The following is a 26,247-nucleotide window of genomic DNA, read 5'->3' as shown; positions in this document are numbered from 1 at the left end:
AGGGCAAAAACACTGTGTTACTACCACAGACTTCATGACTGGCCTATGTAAACTTTGAAAAGCACTGGCTGGTTTTTATCCTATGTCATTTACATGGAACTGATTTCTGGTAAAACCACCTTCCTGCCAAGCCAGCGCAGTGGGGACAGCAGTGCCCCAAAGGTCTCCGTCTTGTGTGCCAGGTAATGTGACCACCAATGGCACATCAGAAGCCTTGAACCAGCCTGAGCCCTGGGAAAAGAATGTCCTGGTGTCAGTGTGCTGGACCAAGGGAGCAAGCTCTGCAGGCAGGGCTTGGGGATGTTGGCAGACTCCCCACTGAGCAGGAGTCAGCTGAGCACAGGTTCAGTGATGAAGTCCCATACAAGGGGCTGTGTTAGCAATAACATAGTCAACAAGTCAAGGGAAATGGTTGTTCTCATCTATTCTCATCTACTTGCATTCCTGAGGCCACACCTGAGGTAGCTCCCTCTGTGTCCAGTTTTGGTCTTCCTCTGGAAAAGATTGTATTTTAAGTTAGTGAGGAGGCTGGACTAGGGGACTTGCAGGATCCCTCACACCCTATTTGATTCTGTGCAAATATCATGTTAGTGAAGTGTTAGATCTCTAGATAAATATTGAATATTAACTGTCTGTAGTTGATCACCATATTTTAAAAAGGATAAAGAACAACTGGAGTTTTAGTGTAATCTACTCTATCACCAGCACCCTGTTTCAAATGATAAAATATTCGCTAAGTTATATAATAAAAGTTGGGTTTTTTTTAAATTTTGATTGCCTATTTTGGTGTCCTCAATTGTTAACCAAGGAGTTCCCTTCTGTGATCTTTCATCAGCCACTTAGGTAACTTTGTGCCACTGGGATAAGGCATTCAGGTGTTTGTATGTCAGCAGAAGCTGAGTTAGTATCTAGACTCCCTGTGGTTCCATGGAGACCACATCCTATTGCTTAGCTCTCTTAAGTGCTCTGGGCAGCCCTCTTGCTGTGTAAGGATCCTAGCATCTTAGCTTTGATATTTGAATGGGATATCTAAGCTGGGCATTGGGAAGGGCTTCTCCTCACAGCATTAAATTAAGTCTGTTTCCAGGCACCAGTGTGTATCAGTGCACAAGGGCTGACAGATTCTCACTGTCTCAGTGGGATGCTGAAGAGATCATTTGATGACCATAAGTCATTTGACTACAGCATTGTTGGGATCTTTGTCAGAAACTTAGGTAAAAAGAACAATATGTTTGGGAGGTGACAATTTTACTCAGTTTACTTGAAGGCAATAAAAGGATTTTTTAAAATTTTTTTCTTTCTTTCTGAAGAGATGAAAGAGATTGCTGGAAGAATTGTGCCACTGACATCAAGTTTTAATTCCCATGATTATTCAATCATGAAAAAAAATGGACAATCAGCTGATACATATCTAAGTCTTCAGGCCAAGCATGTTAATTTTGCAAACAGCAAATTTACAATCCCTTTAAAAGCAAAGCATCTCACATATATCTATTCAGATACATTGTCTTATTTATATTTTGTATGATGAGTAGTTTATGTTACCTTTTCTAGCAAGTATATAGAGTTCAGTATTCATGTTCACTATGAAACTCCCTACAAATGACAAAGGTTAGGTTAATAACTTTTTCACTAAGTCAGGAATGAATAACTGCCCATTAACCTCTATATGTAATTTTGAATGTTGACATATATCATCAATAAATCAGTAGAGGACTTCACCTTAGATCAGAGAACCCCAGGAAGACTCAGCAACTTCATAGAGCAGTATTCTGATTCAGTAGTTAGCTTTCTTCTAGGTTGGTACCAGAAATGGAGCAATATGGAACACAAGTATAAATATCTAACTTACAAATGTAGAAGGTAGTGGTAATATTCTCCATATTATACACAAAACAAACATATGCAAAATCATTGAGCTAATTATAATTGTCTTTCACAGTAGTATATAACTAAAATCTAATTCTCCTGACAATCATAGGCATTTAAATAATCTTGTTATCTTTCTGAAGTTTAGTTACTGCAACTATTGTGTGTCACTTTTTTGAAATTTAGACCATGTATTTCCATGCCAGTACTTAATGGGCTTTTGTGGCTCCGATTGGAAAATTTTAAGAGTTAAAAAAAGCATATCCCACCAGCATTCAGATGCAGGGGATTTCAAAGGTCATACGCAGTGCCTAACTTACTGCAGATAGTGAGGAAAGGAAAGCACTGGCATTTGCAGAATAATATTGCTATAAACACATCAAAGTTGCACTAAAAGTTAATAAAATGCAGGTGCACATTAGCCTGTGACAACGCTGCTTTGAGAAGACTATTTAGGGAAAATTTTTGAAGAAACTTCTAAGAAAGTTTTTTCAAATTCCTATGACATAAAAGTGCTTGAAGTAAGCATTGCTTTGAATGCTACATAAAAAAAGTTTAGGAATCCAAGAAATGAAAGCTGGGGAAGACAGTGCTTTGAATCTTCATACATTCCTAGTAAATTAAGCCAAAATGCAATAAATAAAATAGGCATTTTGGTTTAAAAAAACACTGTTTTTTTTTCAAAAAGACCCAATGCATATTTCCTGAATACACTACCTTAAGTTCAATAATTATGAGCATAATATGTATACCCAGGGGAAGTAAATGATCATCAGCACATGTATATATTGGTGCAGGGAAAGTACTTATTGTATCTGCTACACTTGGTACTGCCCTATAATCTTTGGTTTTGTTGCCTTTCTACTGATTGGTAAATTAAACACTCAAAAACTTGTCAAAAGGCATAAAAATCACTTGAACACTGAAAAATATTAGGCAGTTTCAGAAAACTGACATATCTTCCTTTACGGATATATTTCTTCTTACTGCAGATCTAATGCATTTGAAGTGCTGGCACTCGATGGAGTTAGTACTGGGATACTTCAGTTTTATACAGCCCAGGAGAGTGCTGACTGGCTGAGAGCAATGTCAACTAACATCAGTGATTTGACACTTCAAAATGTATGTTACTTTCCGCATATTTTCTTGTTTATGCTATTGTGAAGTTATTTCTAGTTTTCAAAGGGTAAAAAACAATTCACCTTTAAGTACAATATATTAAATGCTTGTGTATGGGGAGGAAAAGCGAAAGGACAAAATAGGGAGAGATTGCCTGATCAAAAGTATCAAGAATTTTTCAAGGCTTGCGGTGTTAGCGTAGAAAAAAGCCAGCAGAAAATCAAATTATGTTTATCATTTTAAAGATTTTTAGGGCAAAATATGTATCCATAGTGGTCATTTCACAGATGTGGCCAAATACTTAATTTTCACATTTTTGTAGTTAAACTGTGCTTGAAATTAGCATTTGTTGATTTTGAAACAAGCATGTGAAAATTCTGTAGCTAGTGAAGAATGATTTACTGAGGCTTACTGGAGACAGTAATTTTACATCTCTAAGTTGCCTAAGAGTTGATTTATTTAAGATTACGTTATTCCATCTCACTTCCTAGAAGTATAAAGATGCTTATGGTATTTTAAGTTACTCCTGTAAATTAATAAGTAACAATTGCCTTTGCAAGCAAAAGTATTCACTAATCCCCAGAGAAACAGAAAATTACTATTTGGACAGCACATTTATTACTTCATCAGAGCAGCTAAAAAGATTTATAATTATGGAATTAACTATGAAGTTAAATAGGGAACTCAGTAATGTACAATTTTGAATGTGTATTTGTCTTTAAGAAATTATAAAAATTCAGTGATGAAAATACAATAGTACAGCTGTCCCTGAAAGAATTGCCTGTGCAGGTTTTAATATTTTCTTTGTCTACATCTGCATAGTCTGTTAACTTCTTTCATAAACTATGATTTAGTAGCCTGAATTTTATTTGTGCTTTGTTCTCTAAATGAACTGTTGCTTAGGTCTCCAAATTATATTGTGTAGAATTTGTATTAAATTTCAACATAAATCTTTAAGTCTGTTGGTTAAAACAGACCTAAAATTTAATTTTTTTTCCTGTTCTTCAAAAGCTACATGAATCACATTTGATCATAATAGTTAATTTGTTCCATTAATTATTTTAAAATATTCAATTGCTTAAACAATCTCTTTGTCAAAATCAGACATTTTTGCTTATGACACATTCTTTTAAAACACTATTTAGTGACTCATATAATGTACAGGGTATTATTATGTAATAATTCTAAGAAAGTGTATGGTAGTATTTCTAGAGAAATTCCAATTCATAGTTACTAAGCCTTTTTTTTTTCTTTCTAGAGAAATTCACTGAATACAAGCCACTCCAAGGATATAAGTGAATAAGAATAAAAATAAATGCAGGCAGCTTTTGTTTGTCATAGGGTCCTAGTTTTTTTCAAAGGACTATGCACAGTAATTATGTGCATTATGTGTCCTGACACAGTATCTTCACTGTGCTGTGACCTGCCAGCAGCAATTCTTTATTATAAACTGAGTACTTTCTTAGTCTTCTCCACTATCTATTACTAGTCAATTCTGTCAACAAAGTAGTCCATCTGGTGTTCATATAACTGTCTGTTCCCAGGAAGGGCCTGAGAAACAACAGTTATGATGAATATCCATGTTTTGTGTTCTCAGTGAGTTACCAAGTAAACTCTATGCAGTTCATATGAGACGCATGTAAACTTTTTGGCTTGTACAGCAGCTTTACAGGCTTTGTCAGGCATGCAGCCGGTGGTACAACTGGAAAGGTCAGGCCAGAGCATTTATTTAATTATTGATTATCAGAAGGGGAGATGCAGTAGTCAGTGAGAATCCCTTTTGTTGCAAACTATTTTTAAGATGGGGATTGAGAGGCTGGAGTACAGCAGAAGGCTGGACAACTCTCTGCCTCTGAGCAGCCAGAAAACACAGACCACCCTCCACAGTGCTTAGGACAGGGCCTTTGAATCAGGCTTCTTGGAGGTCCATTTGAAATCCTTTTGGTTACCTTAGTCTTATAATTTCAAAAAATTATTCTTTTCTTGTCATACCTCTGACACTGACATTGGGGAATTAATCTGTAATTCCTTCAGAGCTTCTTCCTGTTTCTGCACTTCTTCACTTCTGTAGAGTGTCTCCCCATTCTCCAGGACGAAAGATAATCACTACTCATTCAGAAATTGTTTCAGAGAGTTCCTTATCTGGTTATAGGTTACTTTCATGAGTACTTGCTGACTCGAAGTTCAGTTGCTTCTCCAAATAGTTAAACTATTGATTTCCTATTTCCTGTCCCACACCATCATCTCAGTATGGAAATTAATTACTAGATACACGGTCACAATGGACTTTTTTTGCTAACACCATTGGCATAATGTCAGCATCCTTACCTGATCTATTACTAGGTTTTTAAGCATTATTTACCATTATTCATTTGTTACTTCCACACATTTTTACATTTTGTTTTGCTGGTACTTGTTTCATGACTTTAGCAACTTTTCTCGCGCCTTAGTCATTCTTACTTAAACTGTGCCTATTTGCATTACTCTTATATACATTTTTGTCCTACATATTTGCATGACATTTAGAATAATTTATTTTAGAATTTTAATTCTTAAAGAGCTCCTAATAGGGATTATTTTTTTTTTGTACAGTGCACCCAATCTTTCCTGTATCACTTTACTCTCATATACTTTTTTTTTTTTTTTAATTTTACCCTAATAAAGTCATGTTCAGCAGCTCTTTGTCAGATCTCCTGCTGATGCCAGGAGACAGTCCTAGTGTAGGTAGTGCAAAAATAGCTCTGCCACAATGTGACACTTCTGCTAATGTCAGACTACTCTTTTGAAGTACTACTGAAACATCTAACGTCTATACAAAGGCAAGCTCTCTGGGGATCAAGTGTATAGGAGGAGTCATCTTTCAGCCGTGGAGAACTTGTCACTGCATAGGAGTACATATTTAGAGAGTGTTACTTGGAAGATGAGAAATAATGATTCTGCTACCAGTCTGGACTTAATTCTTAGATGACAGAGGAGAACAGGGAATGCTGCAATGTGGAGAAAAATGTAAGAGTGTCCTTTCAACTCTCATTGCTGATACATGCTTTGTATGCTTAGCTCAGAAAATCTCCTAGTTACAGTCATCTTTACAAGCATCATGTGTTTCTGAGGACCCTTACCCCAAATTATTAATCTCTCTGTCTGTATTCTGTTTTTTCACATACTTTTCTACCAGCATGAAACTACCCTATCTTCCTTTGTGAGTCAATCCTCATTTTCAATGTTCTCAAAGCTTTTTACATTTATCCTTGGCAGAAACAAATGCAGGTGAATCAGCACCTCAGATTTATTTCTTCATACACCTCTTTTCTTGCAGAAGGAGGTGCAGTTGAAAAAACTGAGGGAAGAGGGGTAACAGAAACTGGCAGTGAATCTTCCATGATTAAACAAGAAGCACAGGAAATTAATTAATCTGCCTGTACTTCTCACTGCTCCTGTTCTTAATTTCTTCAGTTGAAGGGTTCTTTTTAGGCTGAAGTGACAGTGCTGTAATGGCCATGACTTTTTAGAAGAAAGGTCTTTGGGATGATTTATATTTCTCTCTCTGTTTTTCACCATTCAGATTGACAGCTATAAGATAATGCAGGTTTTTTCATGGATCTTAATTATTGTCCTTGAAATATAGCAATCAGCATAATTTCAGTCATAATCAGTAGAAGCACATAAAGATAATGCTGTCAGTTTATTTACATTAGAGAGATTTATTTCTTATATTTAAAAATTTCTCAAGGTTTTGTGTTTTTTCACAGTAAATTCTAATGGTTTTAGTTTTTTTAAAAAATTGTAAATAAATGAGTAGGTCATAAGCAGGTCAGAAAACAAGTAATGATGCTCTAGTTCCACTTAAAACATTATTTATGATTTTTATAAATCATTCCTGTAGATTCATTGGAAGATTGTAGAAACTTAAATTTGATATTAGTTATTAATCCAGATCACATTTATGCCCATGATATCTTTTTTAATTGTTTATGTCATAGTCAGTAAACCTTCTCTTTTATTTCTTCATGTAAATACGTGTCTGGGAATATTTTGTGTTGCAGTTGTGTGAAATGTCTGTTATAATAGGGAAAAACTTATTTAAATATGAGCTTTAAACATACATTTTAAAAAAAGAAAGAAAATTGAGAAGGTCTTGCTTTCTTTACACAGCAGATTGTGGGGTACATGTAGATGGAAATAAACTCCTTGTGCGTAGGAAGAAACATACAAATTCAACTGCCTCAATGATTATACTAACAGTTGTATTCCCAGGGTGAGAATGCATAATATTTCTTCACTGCTGTTGGTGGTTTTTTTTTGGTTTTTTTTTTGTTTTGTTTTGTTTTGTTTTAAATGCAAAATTTCCAGTTGAAAGTACCACAGTTCAAACTGCAGAGGTTCTAAAGGGAAGTCAGTAAGGATAGGATCCATGTCCCCTAAACTTGGCCAAGCAATAAGCAGTCACATGGGACACTAATACAGCTAGGAAAAAAATAGGTGTGTGTCAAGATCCTTCACTGTTTTCTTGAAAGACAGTAAAGATATATTATATGTGAAATAAATCCCAGCCTGGGAGGCATTTAGTTTTAGGTAAATGGTTCTGAACAATTTTAGTTCCTGCCCTGTATGTATCCATTTAGAACAGAGCATAGAAATTACAATTTGCTTAATAGCTCCTTTTCCAAGTAGCCTGCAGTCTTTGCAGACCCGGGTTTTTGTTTTAGTTCCCCTGTGTCCAGCTTGTATTTCTGTACTGCAGTGCTGAGAATTCATGCAGTGCCAGCAAGGTAAATATATCCCATTTGTATTCCTGCCTGTCTGCACCAGCTGTGGAGACATGTGAAGGGCACACGTGGTGCCAGGTGAAATGAAGAGTTCGTACTTTTCAGCCCCGTGACACTGGGATGTAACATGATATAGAAGCAGATCTTTTTCCTCTCCCCACACCTACTTTGGGGTTGCAGCCATCCTGCTTTGAACAGGGAATGAGTTGCCTGTGCAGTGAACAACTGTGAAGTCCAAAGCATTCTTCCCTATTATCCTTACCAATGGGAAGCTGAGCTGGTTATTAGGGTGCTCTTCAAAATATTCTATCTGCTTGGTGCAGGAAACCATCATTACCAGTCTGACACACTTTTTTCAAAGCACATCTGAAGCCATTTACTTGCACTGGTTTGTGCTATAGTAATCTTATTATTGAGTATGGTTTTGGATACCTGAAAGGAAATTATATTTTCTGTGTGTGTAACATGGCTTTTCTGGAGTTACTCTGTGTATGTACTTGTGTCTGAGGCATAGGAGAAAGGTTGAACTTGATTATGGGCAGGGTGTGTCAGCATTTCTACTGAATTGAAGTATTCCAGGTGATTTTTCATTATGTCCTGCACAACTCTTCTAGCAAGATTAAGCCCACCACCAAATCAGACCAAATCAGGTGACTGCTTCCTTCTGCAACACCGGCCATTTCACCAATTTGTTTTAACCAAGTTACAGAGTGAGGTTCTTGAGTTCCAGCTGGTTTGTTACTGATGGGGCCCCATGGCCACCAAAAAGCTCAGCCACCTCTTCTCTCAGCCAGTGCTCCAGGCCAGCTCTGGCACAGTGCAGACCTGCAGTTGTGCCAGGCTGAGGAAGGCACACCTGTGTGCATGACCTGCCAGGAGCCTTGCTGGGGCCTCTCTGTCCAGTCAGCAGCCAAATTTCAGTTCCATCCTCCTGGCTGCCCCCTGCCTGTGCTAAGCAGTGGGTGCCAGCCCTGCAGCCTGTGACCCCCTGCTGTTGTGGCAGTCCCTGCTCCTCCTCTAGAGTGGCTGGGAGCTGGTAGGGCCACTACAAGAGCCTGGCAGGATCTTCCAACACACAGCCCAAGGTGACAGCCAGGCCTGGCAGATGCTCCCAGCAGCTTGCCCACCTCTACCTCAGACCCTCTGTCACCCCACCAGCACACCTGCACCATTTAACTGCACGGTTCAATTCCAAAGGGCTGTAAAAGTGAGTGTGTGAGGGAGAGGAAACCCCCATGGCCCATGATGGGTTAGGACTGACTAGAGAGCTCCTACAGCCCTGAGCATTGCTATCACCCTCTGTCCATACAGTCAAGACTCCTGCTGTCATCCAACCCCGCCACATTGCCTTTTTTCCTAAAATCATTTTGTTTATGATCACAGATACTTTACTCTATGGAGGACAATGACTTGTCATTTGTTAGGTGCAAGAGTGTCTGTGCATATAAAGCCTGAAACATCCTGAGGCCTGTGTCATTACCATAACACAAAGTCTCTTGGCCCATACAGGTGTACTGGGTCTGGCTGGGATGGGGGTAGCTTTCTTCATAGCAGCAGGTGCTGTGTTTTGTATTTGTGGCTAGAACAGCATTACTAACACACTGAACAGTGCTTGCATGGAATGAAGGCTTTGACTTTTTCTCACACTGACACACCCCACCCACCACAGCAGAGGGTGGAACAAGGAATTAGGAAGGGACACAGATGGGTTAGCTGACTGAAAGTGGGCAAAGAGATATTCCACATCATTGTGCTCAGCAATTGAAATGACATCGTGGAGAAAGGAGGTGTGGTTTGTCCTCCAAGATGGCTGTTGCTTGAAGCCTGCCTGTGGGAGTCAGAGAGTGATTGCATTCATATCACTTGAATTTTTATAGTTCTTTCACTGAAGCTCTTTTCATCTTGACTCAGAGGTTTTCTTGCTTTTGCTTTTCCTATTCTCTCACCCTTCCTGCTGGTAGGGAGGAGGGAGTGAGCAGCTATGTGGGTGCTCAGCTACTGGCCAGAGTCAACCCACCACAGCAGTCAATGGCATCACCATGAGTTACATCCACAGATTTATTCTTACAAATCTGGTGTACCCAGAATACAAGCAATAGCCCATGAATCCTTCTGTTCATTTCCTATAGCAATTGTAGTTTTCCCTGTTCACAGGTGTAGGGTTTTGGTCTTCTATCACAAGCTTTTCATTTCTAATAAAACAAGCTTTTTGACAACAAGGTCCTTTGGAAGTATTTATCAACTCTAGGACAGTTTTCAGTTTACTCCTAGCATGTAGAGAAGTCTGGTTTTACAGTCTAATATATTTCTTTCTAAATTCTTATCTACTCTTAATAAAATTGCACTTTAAAAAATGTTACACTTCAAAGAAGTATTTTTATACTATGTATGTCAGTGTTTGTCCACCACTCATATGCGCAAACTATGACTGTCAGAGAAATGTCAAAATGATCAAAACTCTTCATTATCTAAACAAAGAGGAAAAACTTTGTCTTGAAGAGTAAACTAAGAGGAAATCCCATGCAATTTTCATTTCATCTTTAAATACATCTTATACTCTGTGGTCACAAGGACTTAATTACAGATGTCATTTAAGAATCTGCTTAAGCAATTGTTTAACTGAGACCTAAGTGAGATGTCTACGGTACAGTATAGTATTTTCACTTAGACTGGCAAAGTTTAATTCAAAAATGCAAACTTTTATGAGATATTGAGGGAAAACTGATTAAAGGCTTTTGTCTTTCAAGTCCTTGGTTTTGCAAATTTCATATATTAATAAAAAATCTAGTATTTAAGCACTGAATGATAAAATTTCTTATAAACATAATTTGGAAGTATTAATATAGTATTTGGAAGTAATAATATAGTAAGTCAATCAATGGTAATTCCAGCACAGAAACTCTTCAGCATATTAGTAACTCAATGTGTTCTTCCCTCTCTTTCATAGATGAAAATGGCAAATAAATGCTGTTCTCCCTCTGACCAGGTAAGATTACCATTACAGTATCCAAATTTTTTTAATTTGTGTGATTACATTGTTGGAAATTTTGTAGAGCTTGCATATACACATCTAGTCAGTTTTAAAACTGACTAGTGGATGGACTGCAAGACCAGTGATGGGAGAGCAAAGTCCCTCCCACTGTAAGATCAGATTTGTGACCACTTCAGGAACCTGAACAAGTCTGTGGGACCTGATGAGATGCTTCCCAGAGTCCTAAGAGAATTGGCCATCACTCTCCATGATGTCTGCAAAGTCATAGAAGTCAGGTGAAGCCCCTGGTGAGAAGTAGAAAGGAAACATTGCACCCGCTTTTAAAACAGATAGAAAGGAGGAACCCAGTAACTACCGACCTATCAGCCTCATCCATGTTCCTGGGAAGATCAAGGAACAGATCCTCCTAGAAGTTGTGATAAGGCACTTGAAGGGCAGGGAGGACTTGGGGAGCAGAAAGCCAACTGTGTCCTGGGCTGCATCAAAAGCAGAGTGGCCAGCAGGTCAGGGCAAGTGATTCTGCCCCTCTACTCTGCTCTTGTGAGACCCTTCTACCTTTGCATCTAGCCCTGGGGCTCCCAAAATACGAAGGACATGCTCTAACAGATCCAGAGGAGTGCCACAAAGATAATCAGAGGGATGGAACACCACTTCTATGAGGAGAGACTGGGGGAGCTGGGGCTGTTCAGCCTGGAGAAGGAAAGGCTCTGGGATCACCTTATTGCAGGCTTTTAGTATCTAAAGGGGGCCTATAAGAATGTCTCGGATAAACTTTTAGCAGAACATATTGTGACCGGACAAGAAGTAGAAATTTTAAACTGAAAGAGTGTTGATTTAGTTTAGCTATAAAAAAGAAGCTGTTCTTATATTAAGGGTGGTAAAGCACTGGCAAAGGTTGCCCAGAGAGGTGCTGCATGCCCCATCTGTGGAAACATTCAAGGTCAAGTTAGTGGAGCTCTGAGCAATCTGATCTATTTGAAGATGTGCCAGCTTTTTGCAGTGGGGTTGACCTCCACTACATTTAAAGCTGCCTTCCAACCCAAACTGTTCTATAATTCTGTGATTTAATTGCTCTCTATGTCATGGCTTTTAATTATTAATTAAACCAATATGAAAAACAGGTGATTATGAATGCCAGGGGAAAAGGTATTGGATTTGGATGTCTTTTATTGGATTAACTGTCTACTACAAGTGCTTTAGTAGCTATTCAAAGTTTTTTCCTTATCAGTTTGGGCACACATAATGAGTTCAGTTGAAAAAAAACAGGACATACTCTCCCTCAATTTTCAAAAAATTTTGGAGACAGTCATACAACTATATCAGTAGATAAATAGTTTTATTTCCTAAATTAAAAGGCTAGTCTCCATAAACTGCCTAAATAATCAGTGCAGAAACATATTCTGTTCCAGAGAGCTGTTCAAGTGGGAAACTTGAACATCAGTGCTATAAATCATCCTTTAGAGGAGTCACTTTCGCTAATCTTCACTTGCCTCGGCCTACCATCTAAAGTAGGTGCCTAAAGTTAGGAAGTTCAAATTTATCTCACATTTTCCATTCCAAGTATGAAAAGAAGGACAATTAGGACCTTAATTTTAAAAGTTGAAAATTTAAGGTACAACTGACAGCAACAAACATTGGATTGTTCTCTGCCAAAAAGTGAGGAAAAAAAAAAAAGTTTATAATTAATTTGGGCAGATCAAGTAAACAAAACTAGAAAACATAAAAATATTAAAGGAGAAATTGTGATCAACTCAGACTTTATATGTCCTGTTAAAATTTGCTTTAAAAGCAGTCAAAATGTGAATTCTCATATATATATCACAAAGGCATCATATAAAATTTGTCAATGATAACTGAAAGCAGAAGAGAACTTTTTCTGGCCTAGATTAATGGAGCCTATTAGTGTCAGTTACATAATGTTTGTACAGACCTGAATAGCTCTTATTAAGGCAATTGATTTAAAATTTAGAGAAAGGATAACCTTAAGAGATTGAAGGTCACTTGAAGAACTGCCTTGAAGTAAAATTGACGATAGCAAATTTATCTTTCCTTTTGAGCATGGACATTCCTGAAGAATTAAACAGATCCTTAGAGTTTCATTACTGTGTTGCCTGCGGTGAGTTTTCTTCATTGCTTTTAGAGTCCAACTTAATCTTTCATAAAGGGAGAAGTTGGATGTGGATAGGTTTCATTCAGATTCCGTTTTTCACTGGCCATTAAAAAAACTAGGATTCAGGGCTATCAAGAATGTAAAGAATTACTTTGTTAAACCTGGCTTTATTCTTTGTCTTTTACATTGCCTCTGACTGGTTTTTTTTGCAAACTGAATCTCCAGTACATAATGAATTCTGTACACATTTAAATAAAGAAAAAGGGATAGGACTAAGGTATTGGTTCTGGTCTAAACCAGCTTTATTTATGGGTCTCTTTGCCAAAAGATGTCAAACAAATATGGTGGGATACTTAGCCTGTGCAGGGCCATAATTTAGACTTTGATGATGCTTGTGGATCCCTACCAACTCAGAATTTTCTAAGATTCCCTGATTCTATGACTTTGCCCTGTGTCTATGATCCACAGTTAGAGGTATTAGGGAAGGTAGTAGAAGTTGTAGTTATTATTGATGTGTTTATATTTTTAAACATATCAATATTGTTAAACAAATCAATTTATATTGACAGTACCAGGTCATGAAGTTAATTGGTCTGGCTACTTCCACACTTTTAAATTACTTTTTTCCACCAAAGTAGGGTGTTTTCATTTAAACTGCCTATTGGAAATTATTTCCACCAAAGCTAAAATCCCAGACTATCTGTGGAAATTGTTTGGCAAGTTCTAGTTATACCAGAACATGTCCTGATAGTTACTCCAAGTCAAGGACTACAAGATTTTAAGAAATATTCAGGGATTACACAAATTTGGAAGGTATTAAATAAGTAACACTGCTGAAGCTCTGGTTCTAAGTGTCTATGTAACCTGTGTCAATGATGAAACACACAGCATCTAAGCATCATAACTTTTGATTTTGCTTGATATAATTTATTAAAATGCTCTAGAGATTTGAAAGCACTTGATTCTTTGTTAGATTTGGGACTCAGTTTTCAAAAACTATGAAATGCTGGATTGATTTTTATTTTTTATGAGTAAATTAACAAATTCATTCTTTGTACAGAAAAAAATGCTTGCAATGGTTTTTTTGTTTGTTTGCTGGATAGTTTTTTGTTTTTAAGACCTAAATTTTTATCATTATTATTTCAGGGGATTTGTGTCTCCCAAGGGACGTATCTAAACATTAGGAAAGGGCAAACATTATGGTTGCTAATGGAATAAAGAAGGGGAAATTGGACAATTAGATACTCAATTTGACTTCAATACCTGTAAAGAAATTTGAAATAAATAAACAAAATACTTGTGTGGAGCAGAAAGATGTCAAATGACTGCCCTGAAGGATTTTTCAATTACAAATTGTGACAACCAATCTAATTTTCTTTTGTGAACATGTAACATATCCTGTGGATGTGTGACAGGAGGTTACTGCAACATATCTTGATTCTAGCAAGGTTTTTGACAACTTCTGACATTAAAATATTTTAAACAAGTATTATATGGATTTGGTTGTACAGATTTTGTTGGATAATCCAATATTAGGTATAGATGGCTCATTTCCAAAACTGACATATTGACTAGAAGTGCTGAAGAGGTGACCTGGATCCAGTTCCCTTGAATACTGCCTTTATGGTGCATTTGCAAAAATAAGCCTATTTTGCAGACATTAAGCTTTAAAACACCATGTTAAATGTATGAATGATCTTGCCATATTGAAGAGTGACTCTGAAAACTAGGATAGAAGCCAATTAGGACATGGCATATATGCAAGAATAATTAAGTGTATGTAAAAGACTTGGAAAAACTGGAGAGATTTGGTGCACTGCAAAATGCTTGATGGTTATCTAGGGGAGGGATAAATTCTTTTAGAAAGGTTTTTGTTCATCCACCATTGTTTTACTAGAACTCAGAGATGACCCTATCTGCAGAAGCCAGTCAGATAGAGATAATAGGAAAAACAACAGGTTCATTTTTAAGTCTTATTACTATGGTTTATCATTATGGTTTATTATTACATTAGCATGCTGTAATCAGGTACAGGGTTGACCAACAGACACCCCAAAAACTTGCATTCCTTTGGTATACCTAATATTTCTTTCCCCCCCCCTTTTGCCCTTTGCAAATAAGGAATTCACCCACACTTTACTGCTTCTCCATTGGCCCTTATTTTTTCTGAATTTTACATGCTCGTTTGGTTATTTCAGCCTTAATCGGTTATAGCACTGCAGCTGTCTGCAAATCAGTCCTCTTTTTCATTATCTTTCAGCATTCTTCACCCATTATTCACTTTCTTTTAGTGTATTTCACTTTCTAGTTTACCCCCATGTTGATGTTTACCCCCTTGTTGGCTTTAGCTTCCAGCCAGCTCCTCCCTTCGCATCGCGAGCGATGTCCAGCAGTTTCTCACACTGTAACCTTGTCAATTTAACATCAGGCCAGGCTGGCTGCTCACCTGCATGCCAGAACAACCATGTCTGCTTGATGGCTTTTGAGAAAGGCAGGCACTGTGGGCTGTGCCTAAGCCAGCTACTGCAGAACATGCTACCTGTTCCTGTTGCTGTAGGGCCTTGGCAGGAATACTGCCTCTGATTTTGTGCACTGTGTTTCTGAAAAGCTGTTGACCGGGGGTTTTCTGTGGCCTCTGTGGACAGGTTGAAAAAAATACAGAACTATGAAAGAAATATTCAATAATGATAACTTTTTGCTCAGAGAATAACATGTAAAAAGCAGCAAAGAATGATGGCCACACAAGCTACATATCCTTATTTGTGGATTTTTGCTCCATTTGTGAACTGAGTAAGTTTTTTTTGTTTTTCCACTCTAAGGTGAAAATCATTTTAGTCTTTAGTGGATAGGGCAATAATTGTGATTACAGTGAGGTTGATTCATGCTTGACATGGGAAATACTTCTCTGTGTTGGATAATTATAAAATCATCATTCTAAATAAGAAGCTTTTCAAATATGAAGAGTTTTCTCATTGTTCCTCATAGCAGAACTGCTGCTGCAGGTGTGCCATGAACATGTTTGCCTGGCTTCGTCCTGCAGCATACAAGACACCCTACACCTACTCTTGAAAGACCATTTTTTCTTCCTTTCTCTTTATTTTTTTTTTTCAAAAAAGAGAAAAATGTTTCTAAAAATATAACAAATAGCAATAAAATTACTTTATCCTAATGGTTAGTCCGGAAAAGTTAGGTTATTGAAGACTATAATTTTACAACTTACACCTGTAGAAAGGGAGCAGGACTAAATTCCTTTAACCATAAAGAGACCACATAGAGATAGAATTGAGATCTTTGATTTTTTGACTTTATGTTTGTGGGAGGACAGCTTTTATTTCCTAATGAAATTGCCTTGATTTGCTTCAGAGACTTTTTCTGGCGCCTCAGATACTCAACTGAAAAAACTTAAACAGAAGAAGAATCCCTTAAAAACACTGAGCTTTTAAACCCCTAGTCAGCTGATATGCCGTGCTGTGAGGTATATATGCTCTGTGAGATAAACAGCTATAGTTTGAAATAGTTTTTTCTTTATTTTTACACTCATTGTTGTAATATTTCTAAAATACAAAGCAGACATATAGGAAAAAAAAGTGAAGGATGTGAGTTTTCTATTTTTCCTTAGTTTGGTTAGTTCCTGCTCCATAAGTAGTGCTACTGATCTGCTATCATATAAGAGTGCATAACCATTAAGGCAATTTACTGGTTGTAGCTGTCTTCAAGATAGAGTTTTGTGTTTTGGATCCTAACTTGAACAAGAAGGCTGTAATGAGTAAAAGTGAGAGACATCAGAACCAATTTACCAGCCTCCTGTTAAAACAAGCAAACAAAGACTAGAAACTCTTATTGCTACCCAAAAGGACCTTTTAATCTAAATTTTGCCCAGGCAGACAATGCCTGGGAAGATGCATGAATTCAGGTACATACCTATCTTCATAGTTCCCTTCAGCATAGAGTGGATATGTTGCTCTTTGTGGTGTTCAAACTGCGCCCAGCTTGGAGTTATAAATTTCGTTCTTGAACGAAAGCACAAAGGACACTTGTGTCATAATTTCTAAGTTCCTCTATGCTTTGCTTTCTAGAACATTTTGTTTTGAATAGTAGCCATTCAGACATAACTGAATGCAACTGATGTAAAATGGAAAACAGTAATGTAATACAACAAAACTTACAGCATTACAATCTTATTTTTTATTTTTATTTTACTTTTAGTTAAACTTTATGTATGTATAAGGACTGCTTGTCCCCCCTCCCAATCCTGCCCCAACAGCTGTTCTCTTCAAAATATACCATTTACCACTTGTTTTGGAAAAGACCCCCCCAAAATTATTTAAGATGCCTCAAGATGTACTTCTCTTTGCTTTCTTAATTTGTTATAGTTCCATTGTGCCTAATGGTATGACACTGGTTCTTAACTTGCAGGTCAGTCTGGCATCTCTTGTAGATTCTTATCCCACTTTAATTACATAAGTGTATCTGTCTGTTCTGACGTGTCATACATAGACATCTACTTGATTTTTTTTCTTCAATTCCATCCTGAGTGTTTTGCTTCATTTAATTTTCACAAATATTTAACTAAAAGTACTAAATACAAAATGTACTGACTGCTTTATTAAATTTAACACATTAAATTTCCAGTCACTGCAGCATCTAGATGCTTTATTGCTGCAGGAAAACAATAAGTGCAAATAAGAACTTTCATTTATCTGCTATGATTGGATTACATTTTTTAGTGACTTGTTTTATCTCCTTGTAATGAGTGCCATTGCTCATTTTCCTCTTACAGGAACTTTTGGAAAGTGTATTAGAGCATGTTAGAAACTTAATATCATATCACTGACGTATGGGTAGTTTTCAAACAGTAGTGAAAGCAGTGCTGAGAAGGGACAGTTTGTAGTATAATGCCTTGTGAGCACTCCCAAAAACTTCAAATGGCAGGTAATTTTCAAACAGTAGTGAAAGCAGTGCTGAGAAGGGATAGTTTGTAGTATAATGCCTTGTGAGCACTCCCAAAAACTTCAAATGGCAGGTTATTTCAAATAAGATTCAGACTACCTGTACTACAACTTTAAGTCTCTTCAAGGACTTCTGACACACTGGCATTATACTGTATGCTTCAAGAATATCCAAATGGTTGCAAGAAAAATGTGAAGTAGATGATGCATCCCATGCTACTAAAATGACTCATGATCCACTGAGAAAGAGATCTTTAATTTTCAATTACTTTCTTTTACAGGTCATACATATGGGATGGGTAAATGAGAGACTTGAAGGAACTGATTCATCTCAACTCTACAAATTCAAGTTTCTGGCCCTGAAGGGTTCATCCTTCTACATTTTCAGCACTCCACCGGTAAAAAAATTTATATTTTTGCATTAGTTTCATTGTAAATGGAAACCTGTTTGTTACGTCTAGGTTTGTTTTCCTTTATCAAGTGAAGTTTTCAGCTGAGATTTCAATGCAAGTTGAAGTCACAGATGCCACTGAATTTCAATAAACTGTAGATATTTAGCCTCTTTCAAGGTCCTCTGAAAAGCTTGCTGTATGTTATATTTTTTGAAGTTGTCATGGTCAGGTTTTATTTTGGTTGGTTAGACCTAATATTTATTCCCTTATTTATTCTAAGGTATTTTATAGATGTAATGAGTTGGTAGTTACTCTGCTTTCTGAAAGACAAGATCCCTCATGAAATAAACCATCCATACTATTAGATGATACTTGTGGACTTTTCACACAAGCAAGAGATCAAAGTGCTAAGTGTACAAGTTTTGCTTTGATAATTTATATAATTTATAATTTGTATAATTTGTACCTCATAACAAGAATTCTGTTTCACAACAGGTGCCTTATCTAATATTTTTCTAAAAATTAATTTAGAAGGGTGAAATGGAAATGAGCTGTAGAATTCTAAACTGTTTAAAAATTACCCATACTTACCACATTTAATTCTTTCTTTTTTCTCCAGAAAACCTTTGCCTTAAACGAATCATAAAAGAGTAAAATGTGGACTTAGCATGAAATTTCAATCATACAACTTGCTTACAGTTTTGCTCAGAAGGTGCTCATTCTCCCGATTTTGTCTGCTGGTCCAAAGAAACTCTGATCCTTTATATGTGTAGTCTCTGCAGTACCTTTGGGAAGTGCATACTTTTCAAAAGTTATTTGTGAACCTCAATGAGATGCAATAAGTAAAATGTCCTCCTCTCTAGATTAAAATCATTAATCCAATGATTCCAATTAATTTAAACATTCTAAAATGGCCAATAGTATTCTTTTTAAAATGAGACAACACATCTGAGAAAAGCAGGGGGATTTCTCCTCTAAAAATTGGGGTTTTATATGTTAAGCTAAGGAACTAAAATTTGATTCAATTACTACAATTTAATAAAAATGTGAAAACTATCCAGAAATATCAAACAAATAAATATCACACCACATCAATTATTTTCCTCTATAAATTTTATTTATTGTCTTCAGACCTGTTTCTAAGACACATTTTTTATATAATTAAAATTGAACATCTATATGGTACTAATTTGGGATAAACTACTACATTTACCATTTTCAGCACTCTACCAACAGACAAGTGGTAGTAGAAATTACTTGATAGATTCTATTATCCTCTTACAAATTTTTTTGTAGGAGCCTTGGCTTTCAAAACATGAACAAAGGGGATCCCTTTGATCAATTTGTTATGTCACCTCAATACTATGATGCTCCAGTAAATGTGAAAGAGTCTATAAATCATAAAACTTGTTCGGTTTTCTTGCTCTTTTAACATTCCCCAGATGTCTGTCATCAAGGGAAAAGCCCACAAAAACTAAAGACCAAATTCAGTTTCCAGCACCCTCCTATCTGGAGACTTCAAACCTGGATCTAAAGCCACATTTTGAGGCTGATTATCATTCTCCTGAGGCCACCTCCAGCCCTGGCTTTTGTTGCTGCCCTTCCCTGTGGCTCACTCCACGATTCCATTGCAGCCCAGCAGTGCAGCCTGTCGGAACTCAGAATGTCCCACAGACATTCTCGGACGTACCAGACCCAGGTCAAAAGCATCTGAGACCCTAGCATGCAGCCAGAGACCCCTGTGGCTTTGAATCTAACCCATGGAACAGTTTACCAACTTTGCAAGAAGAACAAGAAGTCACAAAAGTTTAGATATTGTAGTAGAAGTAGTCACGAAGTAAAGGGTAGGATTTTTGAGTGCTGTACAGGGGGGTTTTAAGCCTTGTACGCAGGGGTCCAAGTTTTGTACATGGAGGTAAGGAGATCTAAGATGGAGAGACTTGGGTGTGTCCTATCCTCTTTCTTTCTCCTTCCTAACCTCCATGTCTTTGGTGATGTTAGCACTCACAGATTAGTTTAGAGTAGAAAGTCACCATTCAATATAAATAGTAAGTATTAAAGAAAAAACATAAACATGTAGTACATAATATATAATATAAAAGATAGCACCAGCCCCCTAGGAGGGCAGTGTGCCCTTGTCTGAACTGCTAAACGAGCCACAGCAGTTCAGGGAGAAGAATCTTTTAGATAACCAACAATAAACAACCTTAACAAACAACAGAAGATTACTGAGTCTTTCTTCGAAGGCACGGGTTGGAGGAAAGACTTTTCCATCTTTTGAGATCATCCCAGTCCGGGGGTGAAACCCCACAGCAGCCCTGCAGTGCATCAGGGCCAGTCTCCACAGCCCTGCCCTGCCCAGCCATGGTCCCACAAGCAGGGCCAGCCAGGGACCCATGTCCAGGCCCAGTCTCAGCCTGTCACTGCTCCCAGGGAGATGGCCCCAGAGCTGGGGCTGCCCCAGTCCCCATGGCTGCCCTGCTCCTGGCTGGGCCTTGCTGGGATGGAGGTCACCATTTCAGAGCAGCCCATGTGGCAGTGGTTTCTTCCTGGGGCTAAAGCAGAGCTAACACAGCCGTGTTTGGGCTGATGCTGAGCTGGGCTGGTGCAGCCTTTCCATTCTCACCGCACACCCAGCAAACTGCCTGGGGCTGGGGCAGACTGGGGGGGACACGGCCAGGACGGATTATTTAAATAGAGGAAAAGGGATTGCCTGTACCATGAAACATCATGCTCAGCAATAAAAAATGGGGATTTGGTCTTCAAAAGTAGCCATTGCATGGAGAATGGCTGGGCATTGGTCTGCTTGGGGTGAACAGTGTGCAATTGCCTTTGCATGAATTGATCTGTGTGGGTGTTTGGCTGTGTGACACGGTCAGTCTACTGCAGGGCCTTGAGCTGGGACCTGTCTGGCAGGGATCCTGCCCTGACAGACCCCAGACAGCTCCTGTGGCACTCGCTCTGTAGCTGGAAGCAACGGTACCCCCAGAAAACTGCAGGAAGCTCTTTCACTGTTTTAGAGATACTTGATGCTACCGCTCTTACCACTGCTCCTACTGAGGTTTGTTTTCTTTAACTATTTTAAGCAGGACAAAAAAAAAGATTGTTTAATAAAACATTAATATACAAAACCATAATAAACAAAAATACAAATGTTTCAACTTGCTTGCTCTTTAGAAGATACAAGTTTAACGTGTTTTATTTCAAAGATATTGCTATTGCTATTTGTATTCTGAATCAATGTTGCATATCAGTGTATCAATGTGGTGTGCACAGAGCAGATGGCCTATAAATTCTACACTTATCTTTATCCATAATTTTACAACTGCTTGTAAAAGGATGTAGTACAATTTCCACTCTTTTTCTATTTCATTGTGTGTAAAAGATGACGTGATTGTAAACACAGCTGCTAATTTTCATAAAAATGGAAAACATAGTTATATATGAGCAAAAATAAGGAAAATTGTGGAATAAAGTGGATATTATACTATGAAATAATTCACTATGACAAGTAATATTCTATTTATATACTATTTCTATGATATCTCAGATGGTGATTCCAGAAATGTAGATGCTTCACCACAGAAGTAAATATCAAGAATCATGTGATTAACAGAGAAGGGGCTTTTTGCATCCCTGAAGTGGCTTATCTGATTGTATTTAAGAAATTTACAGATTTCATTTACACACTGCTATATTAGAAATGTGAGCTATGTCTAAAAACTGAAAATCTGAAAAACACCACTAAACCAATAGAAATTATTCTTGTGTCAGTTTTAATATACAAGCAGTACTTTATTACATTCTAAAGGCATCTATAAAATTCCTGTCAATTTTCAGATATTGGAAAAGTTCTAAATTCATATTCTGGAAGAAACTGAGGAAAAAATATTCTAAATTATCATTCAAAATCAAACTATTTTTTATATCTTTCAAAATTTCCAAAAAATAATTTAATGTTTTTATGGAATATGGGCTAGATGGAGGGGAGATTTCTACTCTTTACTTTGTTTTATGTTTCCCTTACAGTTCATCATGATTTTTGCATTAAAGTTTTCAAGTAGCCATAACCTTAGATCAGTTGTGTAACCCTCAATTGCAAAACTATCTTTTTCAATGTGATTAAATAAATAGCACTGAAGTGATTAAACATGAAGACAGCTAGACAACCAGTGCATAGTCTTTTTACAATTTTAAGAAAAGAATAAATAGAAGAATATTGTGAAAGTACCAGAAATAGTTTCACATATGATGGCATAGAGAAGCTTGCATAATGTAATTAAGACAACAAGTGTTTTTAATGCTGCCATGTACGTTCTAAATACTAAAAATAGTATTTTTTTAATTATTCTTGGATTATTTTTTTGCCATTAAGGAGTGAAGAGACCTGTGAAATCAATTACTCTTTACCTAGAAGTATTTCGTCTTCTCCTTAGATCTTTTTAGTACTTCTAGGCAGGTTGGATGCTTCTGCTTAATTCTCAGATAATGCAGAATTTGCTGTATTCCAGTAATAAATACGATCAGCACTTAATTTTTTTTCTTTAAATTTATTCAAATATTTTTAATATTTTGGGGGGCTCTGGAGACTTCCAGAATCAGATTCTGTGTTCAGAGAAAGTCCAAGAGTATGTTATGTTAATTTGATTTCAGTGATTTTTGAAGTATGATTCTCTTTTACATTCACCCCATATTTCTTTATTTAGTGGTGATCTCTGAGCAGGCACAAAAGTCTTTTATTGCTGGTTCTTGGCTGCTGCTTTTCTCTGCCTCTGTTGAGGTCGGGATTGAAGGCACTTGAGATGGTATTTTGTGTTCAGGCTTAGTTGTTTATTTTTTCTTGTCTGTGTTACAGTCTCACAGGCAGGGATTTCTGCAGTATTTCACTAAAAAGGTGCAAAATGGCTAACTATCTTTTTTTACAAAGTCTTTTAAGGCTAACCTATCCAATTAAAGAAACGACACCTAAATTATCTTCACTTTTAACCCAATAACCAATCACTCAAAGTCTGCAATGCAGACTTTTCTGTCCAATTACAAAGTACCACCCAGACCCATGCAGAAGAAGGAAGAAGGTAAAGAAGAAGGACCAGCCTCTGCCCTAAAACCTCCATCTTTCTCCATATATATTACTATATTCTAAAACTTTAAGTTTTACACCCTGTGATATTACACACTTCTAATCAAACTACACTGCACCTGTAACTACAAACTACCTGTAATCCCAGTGCTATCAATCAATTTTGGAAGCCTTCTCCACGGCCTCAGGTCAAATGCAGTGCTCTCCTGGGAGTCAGAGTCTGTCAGCATAGAAAGTCTAAAATTCTCAGCATCCAGAACTCCAACACCTACTTTATAATTGCAGAGTTCTCTTCTAGGGAGTAACTTTGTCAGCTAATTGTTTACTGCATGTGTGTGTCAAAGTGAGTTTAACTTCATTGTTTTCTCTCGATTTTAAATAATGTCTTTTTAAAGAAAAGCCAATTATTAACTCACATATTGAAAGGTAAGTATATTTGGAATATGAGTTTGAACTGATGATGAGATCACCTGGTCTATGTAAAGCTAGATTTTATCAGTTTGTTTATTTTCAGAACTCCACTGTAATGCCTGTTTTTAAATCATGAGGAAACTGCAGAAACTCATGCTAAAGTAGAAAGTACTTTTGCAACACTTGGAACTTTTGTAACTCTATGTACCTATTTTAGTCTCTCATTAGAGACTTAGAACTGTAACTTCAGATTCCTATTTTTTGTAACCCTGTTTGGTTTTGTTATCTTTCTGATCAGCTCAGTGTTCCTCTGAGTTTACAAATGTCTTAGTTTTGCAATGTTCCTGAAAGGATTAATATAGCTAAATGTCTACAGAACCAAGTATTCCACACATACTGCACTGGGTTAGCTAAGGAGGTGGTCTGCCAATAATATAAATAATGTTGTTCATCTCTTGGTCATAAATTCGTATAGTAGATAAACACAAATTAAAGTAGAGGCTTACTGAATGATAATTGAAACTCTCATGAATTTTGACACTATTTCTGAAACTGTCTGAACTAAATTCATATGAATGCAAGCATTTCTCATTGAGTCATCTATTCTGAATATAGCTGTTTGAAATGTTTTGTCAAATGCTTCATAAAAAATAATAACACTGTTATGCCAAGAAATTGCAATGTATAGAATACCTGCAGAAACAATTCCAATGGGAAATAATGAGAAAAACTACTTTATTGTCTAAGAAATATGCTTGGGTATCTCATTTATCTTAGGTACTTGTTACCCAGTTATTATATGTGTGATGATGGATAACCTGCAATAAACTGGAACATTTTTTAAATCAAATGAAGATTATTGCAATTTTCATGAACTTTCCTGATTATTTCCAGCTTTTCTTCTTGACTAGGAGTATATGGTTATTTGTGGGGTTTTAAAAGTGAAGCAGTCTGTAACAGTAACATTTTAAACTTAGACACACTATGATAGTGCTGATAAAACTGTAAATAATGTCAGCTGTCTGTTTAGATTCTAGTATTCCTTTATAATATGTTTATTTTGCCTCCTTAAAATTCCTCTCAACATGTCATTTGTGTTCTGAGCACCTTGCACACAGTGGTATTCAGACCGTTTCACTCTCTAAGTGTAGTGGCCTTTCTCTGACATACACAGGTAAAGAAAACCTTGGCTTACATAGGTGACAGCAGTTGTCACTATCACTGCCTGCCTTTGCTGAAAAAGTCATATGAGGTTATACAGCATCAAAAGATGAAAGAGATGCATGGAATAATGGGAAGAAATCTGCAGTACTCAGAGAAAATTTAATGGCACAGCAGTGTCACCTTCATCCATCATTACTAGTGCAAAGATTCCCAACAGTTAAAATTCATCTTCAGGAATCAAAACAAATAATATGAGCAAATGAAAGTCCATTCATATCTCAACAGCTTTCAGGTCATAGCCTATGTCACCAAAGCCAGTGGCATAAACAGCAAATGAATCAGTCCTTATGCTTCTATGTTAGCCACTTACAGCAATAAAGGGTTCTCCTGCTGTTAACTGAGATGGAAAAGATCCTTTCCCTTTGAGAAATTCAAGACCAAATAATGAACTAGCCTCCATTCTACACGAAACTTTTTTACAAGAAGCATGAATATCCCTTTGGAGGATCAACAATAATGGGGAAAAACATGTATTATTTAATTATTTTCTTTTCAAAACAGCCAGCAAAGTGCAAAATATTTCCCTGGACATTAAGCAAAGACCCGCAGTGCTTACTCTATTGTGAGCCTGTTTAAATGTGAATTTATTTATCAATTAACTTTATAGGTCCTCTGTTTCAGTTGTTTCAAAACTTAGGTTATTTCTTATTTGTACAATAATTAAATTGCAAAACTCAAATAAAATATTGAATGGACTTACAAGAAGATAAGTAGAAATGGAAACCTAAAAAATAGAAAGGTATGTCTTTAAAAATTTCTACCTTTTTATAAAGTGATGGGAGGACAATTTAGTACCTAAAATTTCTAATTTGCTAAACCAGCTGACATTAGATTTAAATTTGAAAAAGTTTAAGTAGTACTGTGTGCTTTTATCATGTAGTTTTAAAATTACCTGTATGTAACATTTTGAGCTTTAATTTTTGAGACATTGTGCATAGTAAAACAAAGTGCGTAATCTGTTTTACATATTCTTGTGAATGTATTCAAGTGATGTTTGCCAGTTGATAAAGAAACTGTGAAATGGAGAATCAAAGAATGTGAGTCCCTCTATATCCTGAAAAGATGTGGTACTAGAATTTCTAGAGTTCTTCAGTCCCATTTCAGTAGGTGATTCATAATATCTAAATTTAATAATCTAAAAAAACTAATCTAAACCTAAGAGAATTTGGAAGAAGGTTAGATTATTAAGAATTAATTCAGATTGTTAAGATTAGAAAGAAACTAACACCAAGTTCACATTACTCCTCCAAAGGACTCTGAAATAACGTTTCATAACAGAAGTCCCATTAGAGGCCTGTAAGTGTTGTAGTGGTTTGGATTCTCATCAAGTTATTA

The 26,247-nt window shown here is 36.7% G+C and overlaps 1 protein-coding gene across 4 annotated transcripts in view; it reads left to right on the top strand.

Annotated features, from left to right (window-relative positions):
• SNTG2 (syntrophin gamma 2) overlaps window positions 1-26,247 on the top strand; it is a 226,597-nt gene that overhangs the window by 157,686 nt on the left and 42,664 nt on the right. For all 4 annotated transcript variants that reach the window (XR_005256365.1, XM_038132325.1, XM_038132324.1 and 1 more), the window contains exons 10-12: window positions 2,862-2,991; window positions 10,702-10,740; window positions 18,087-18,203. Coding sequence is in view for 3 of the 4 variants with exons in the window: in XM_038132325.1 (XP_037988253.1) it covers window positions 2,862-2,991; window positions 10,702-10,740; window positions 18,087-18,203 (286 nt within the window). In the remaining variant the exon portion in view is untranslated. The remainder of the gene's footprint in view (window positions 1-2,861; window positions 2,992-10,701; window positions 10,741-18,086; window positions 18,204-26,247) is intronic.

This window comes from Motacilla alba, chromosome 3 (genome assembly GCF_015832195.1).
Source record: "Motacilla alba alba isolate MOTALB_02 chromosome 3, Motacilla_alba_V1.0_pri, whole genome shotgun sequence".
Classification (NCBI taxonomy): Eukaryota; Metazoa; Chordata; class Aves; order Passeriformes; family Motacillidae; genus Motacilla; species Motacilla alba.
Note: the sequence above shows the minus strand (reverse complement) of the source record. Positions and strands in the feature narration are given on the sequence as shown.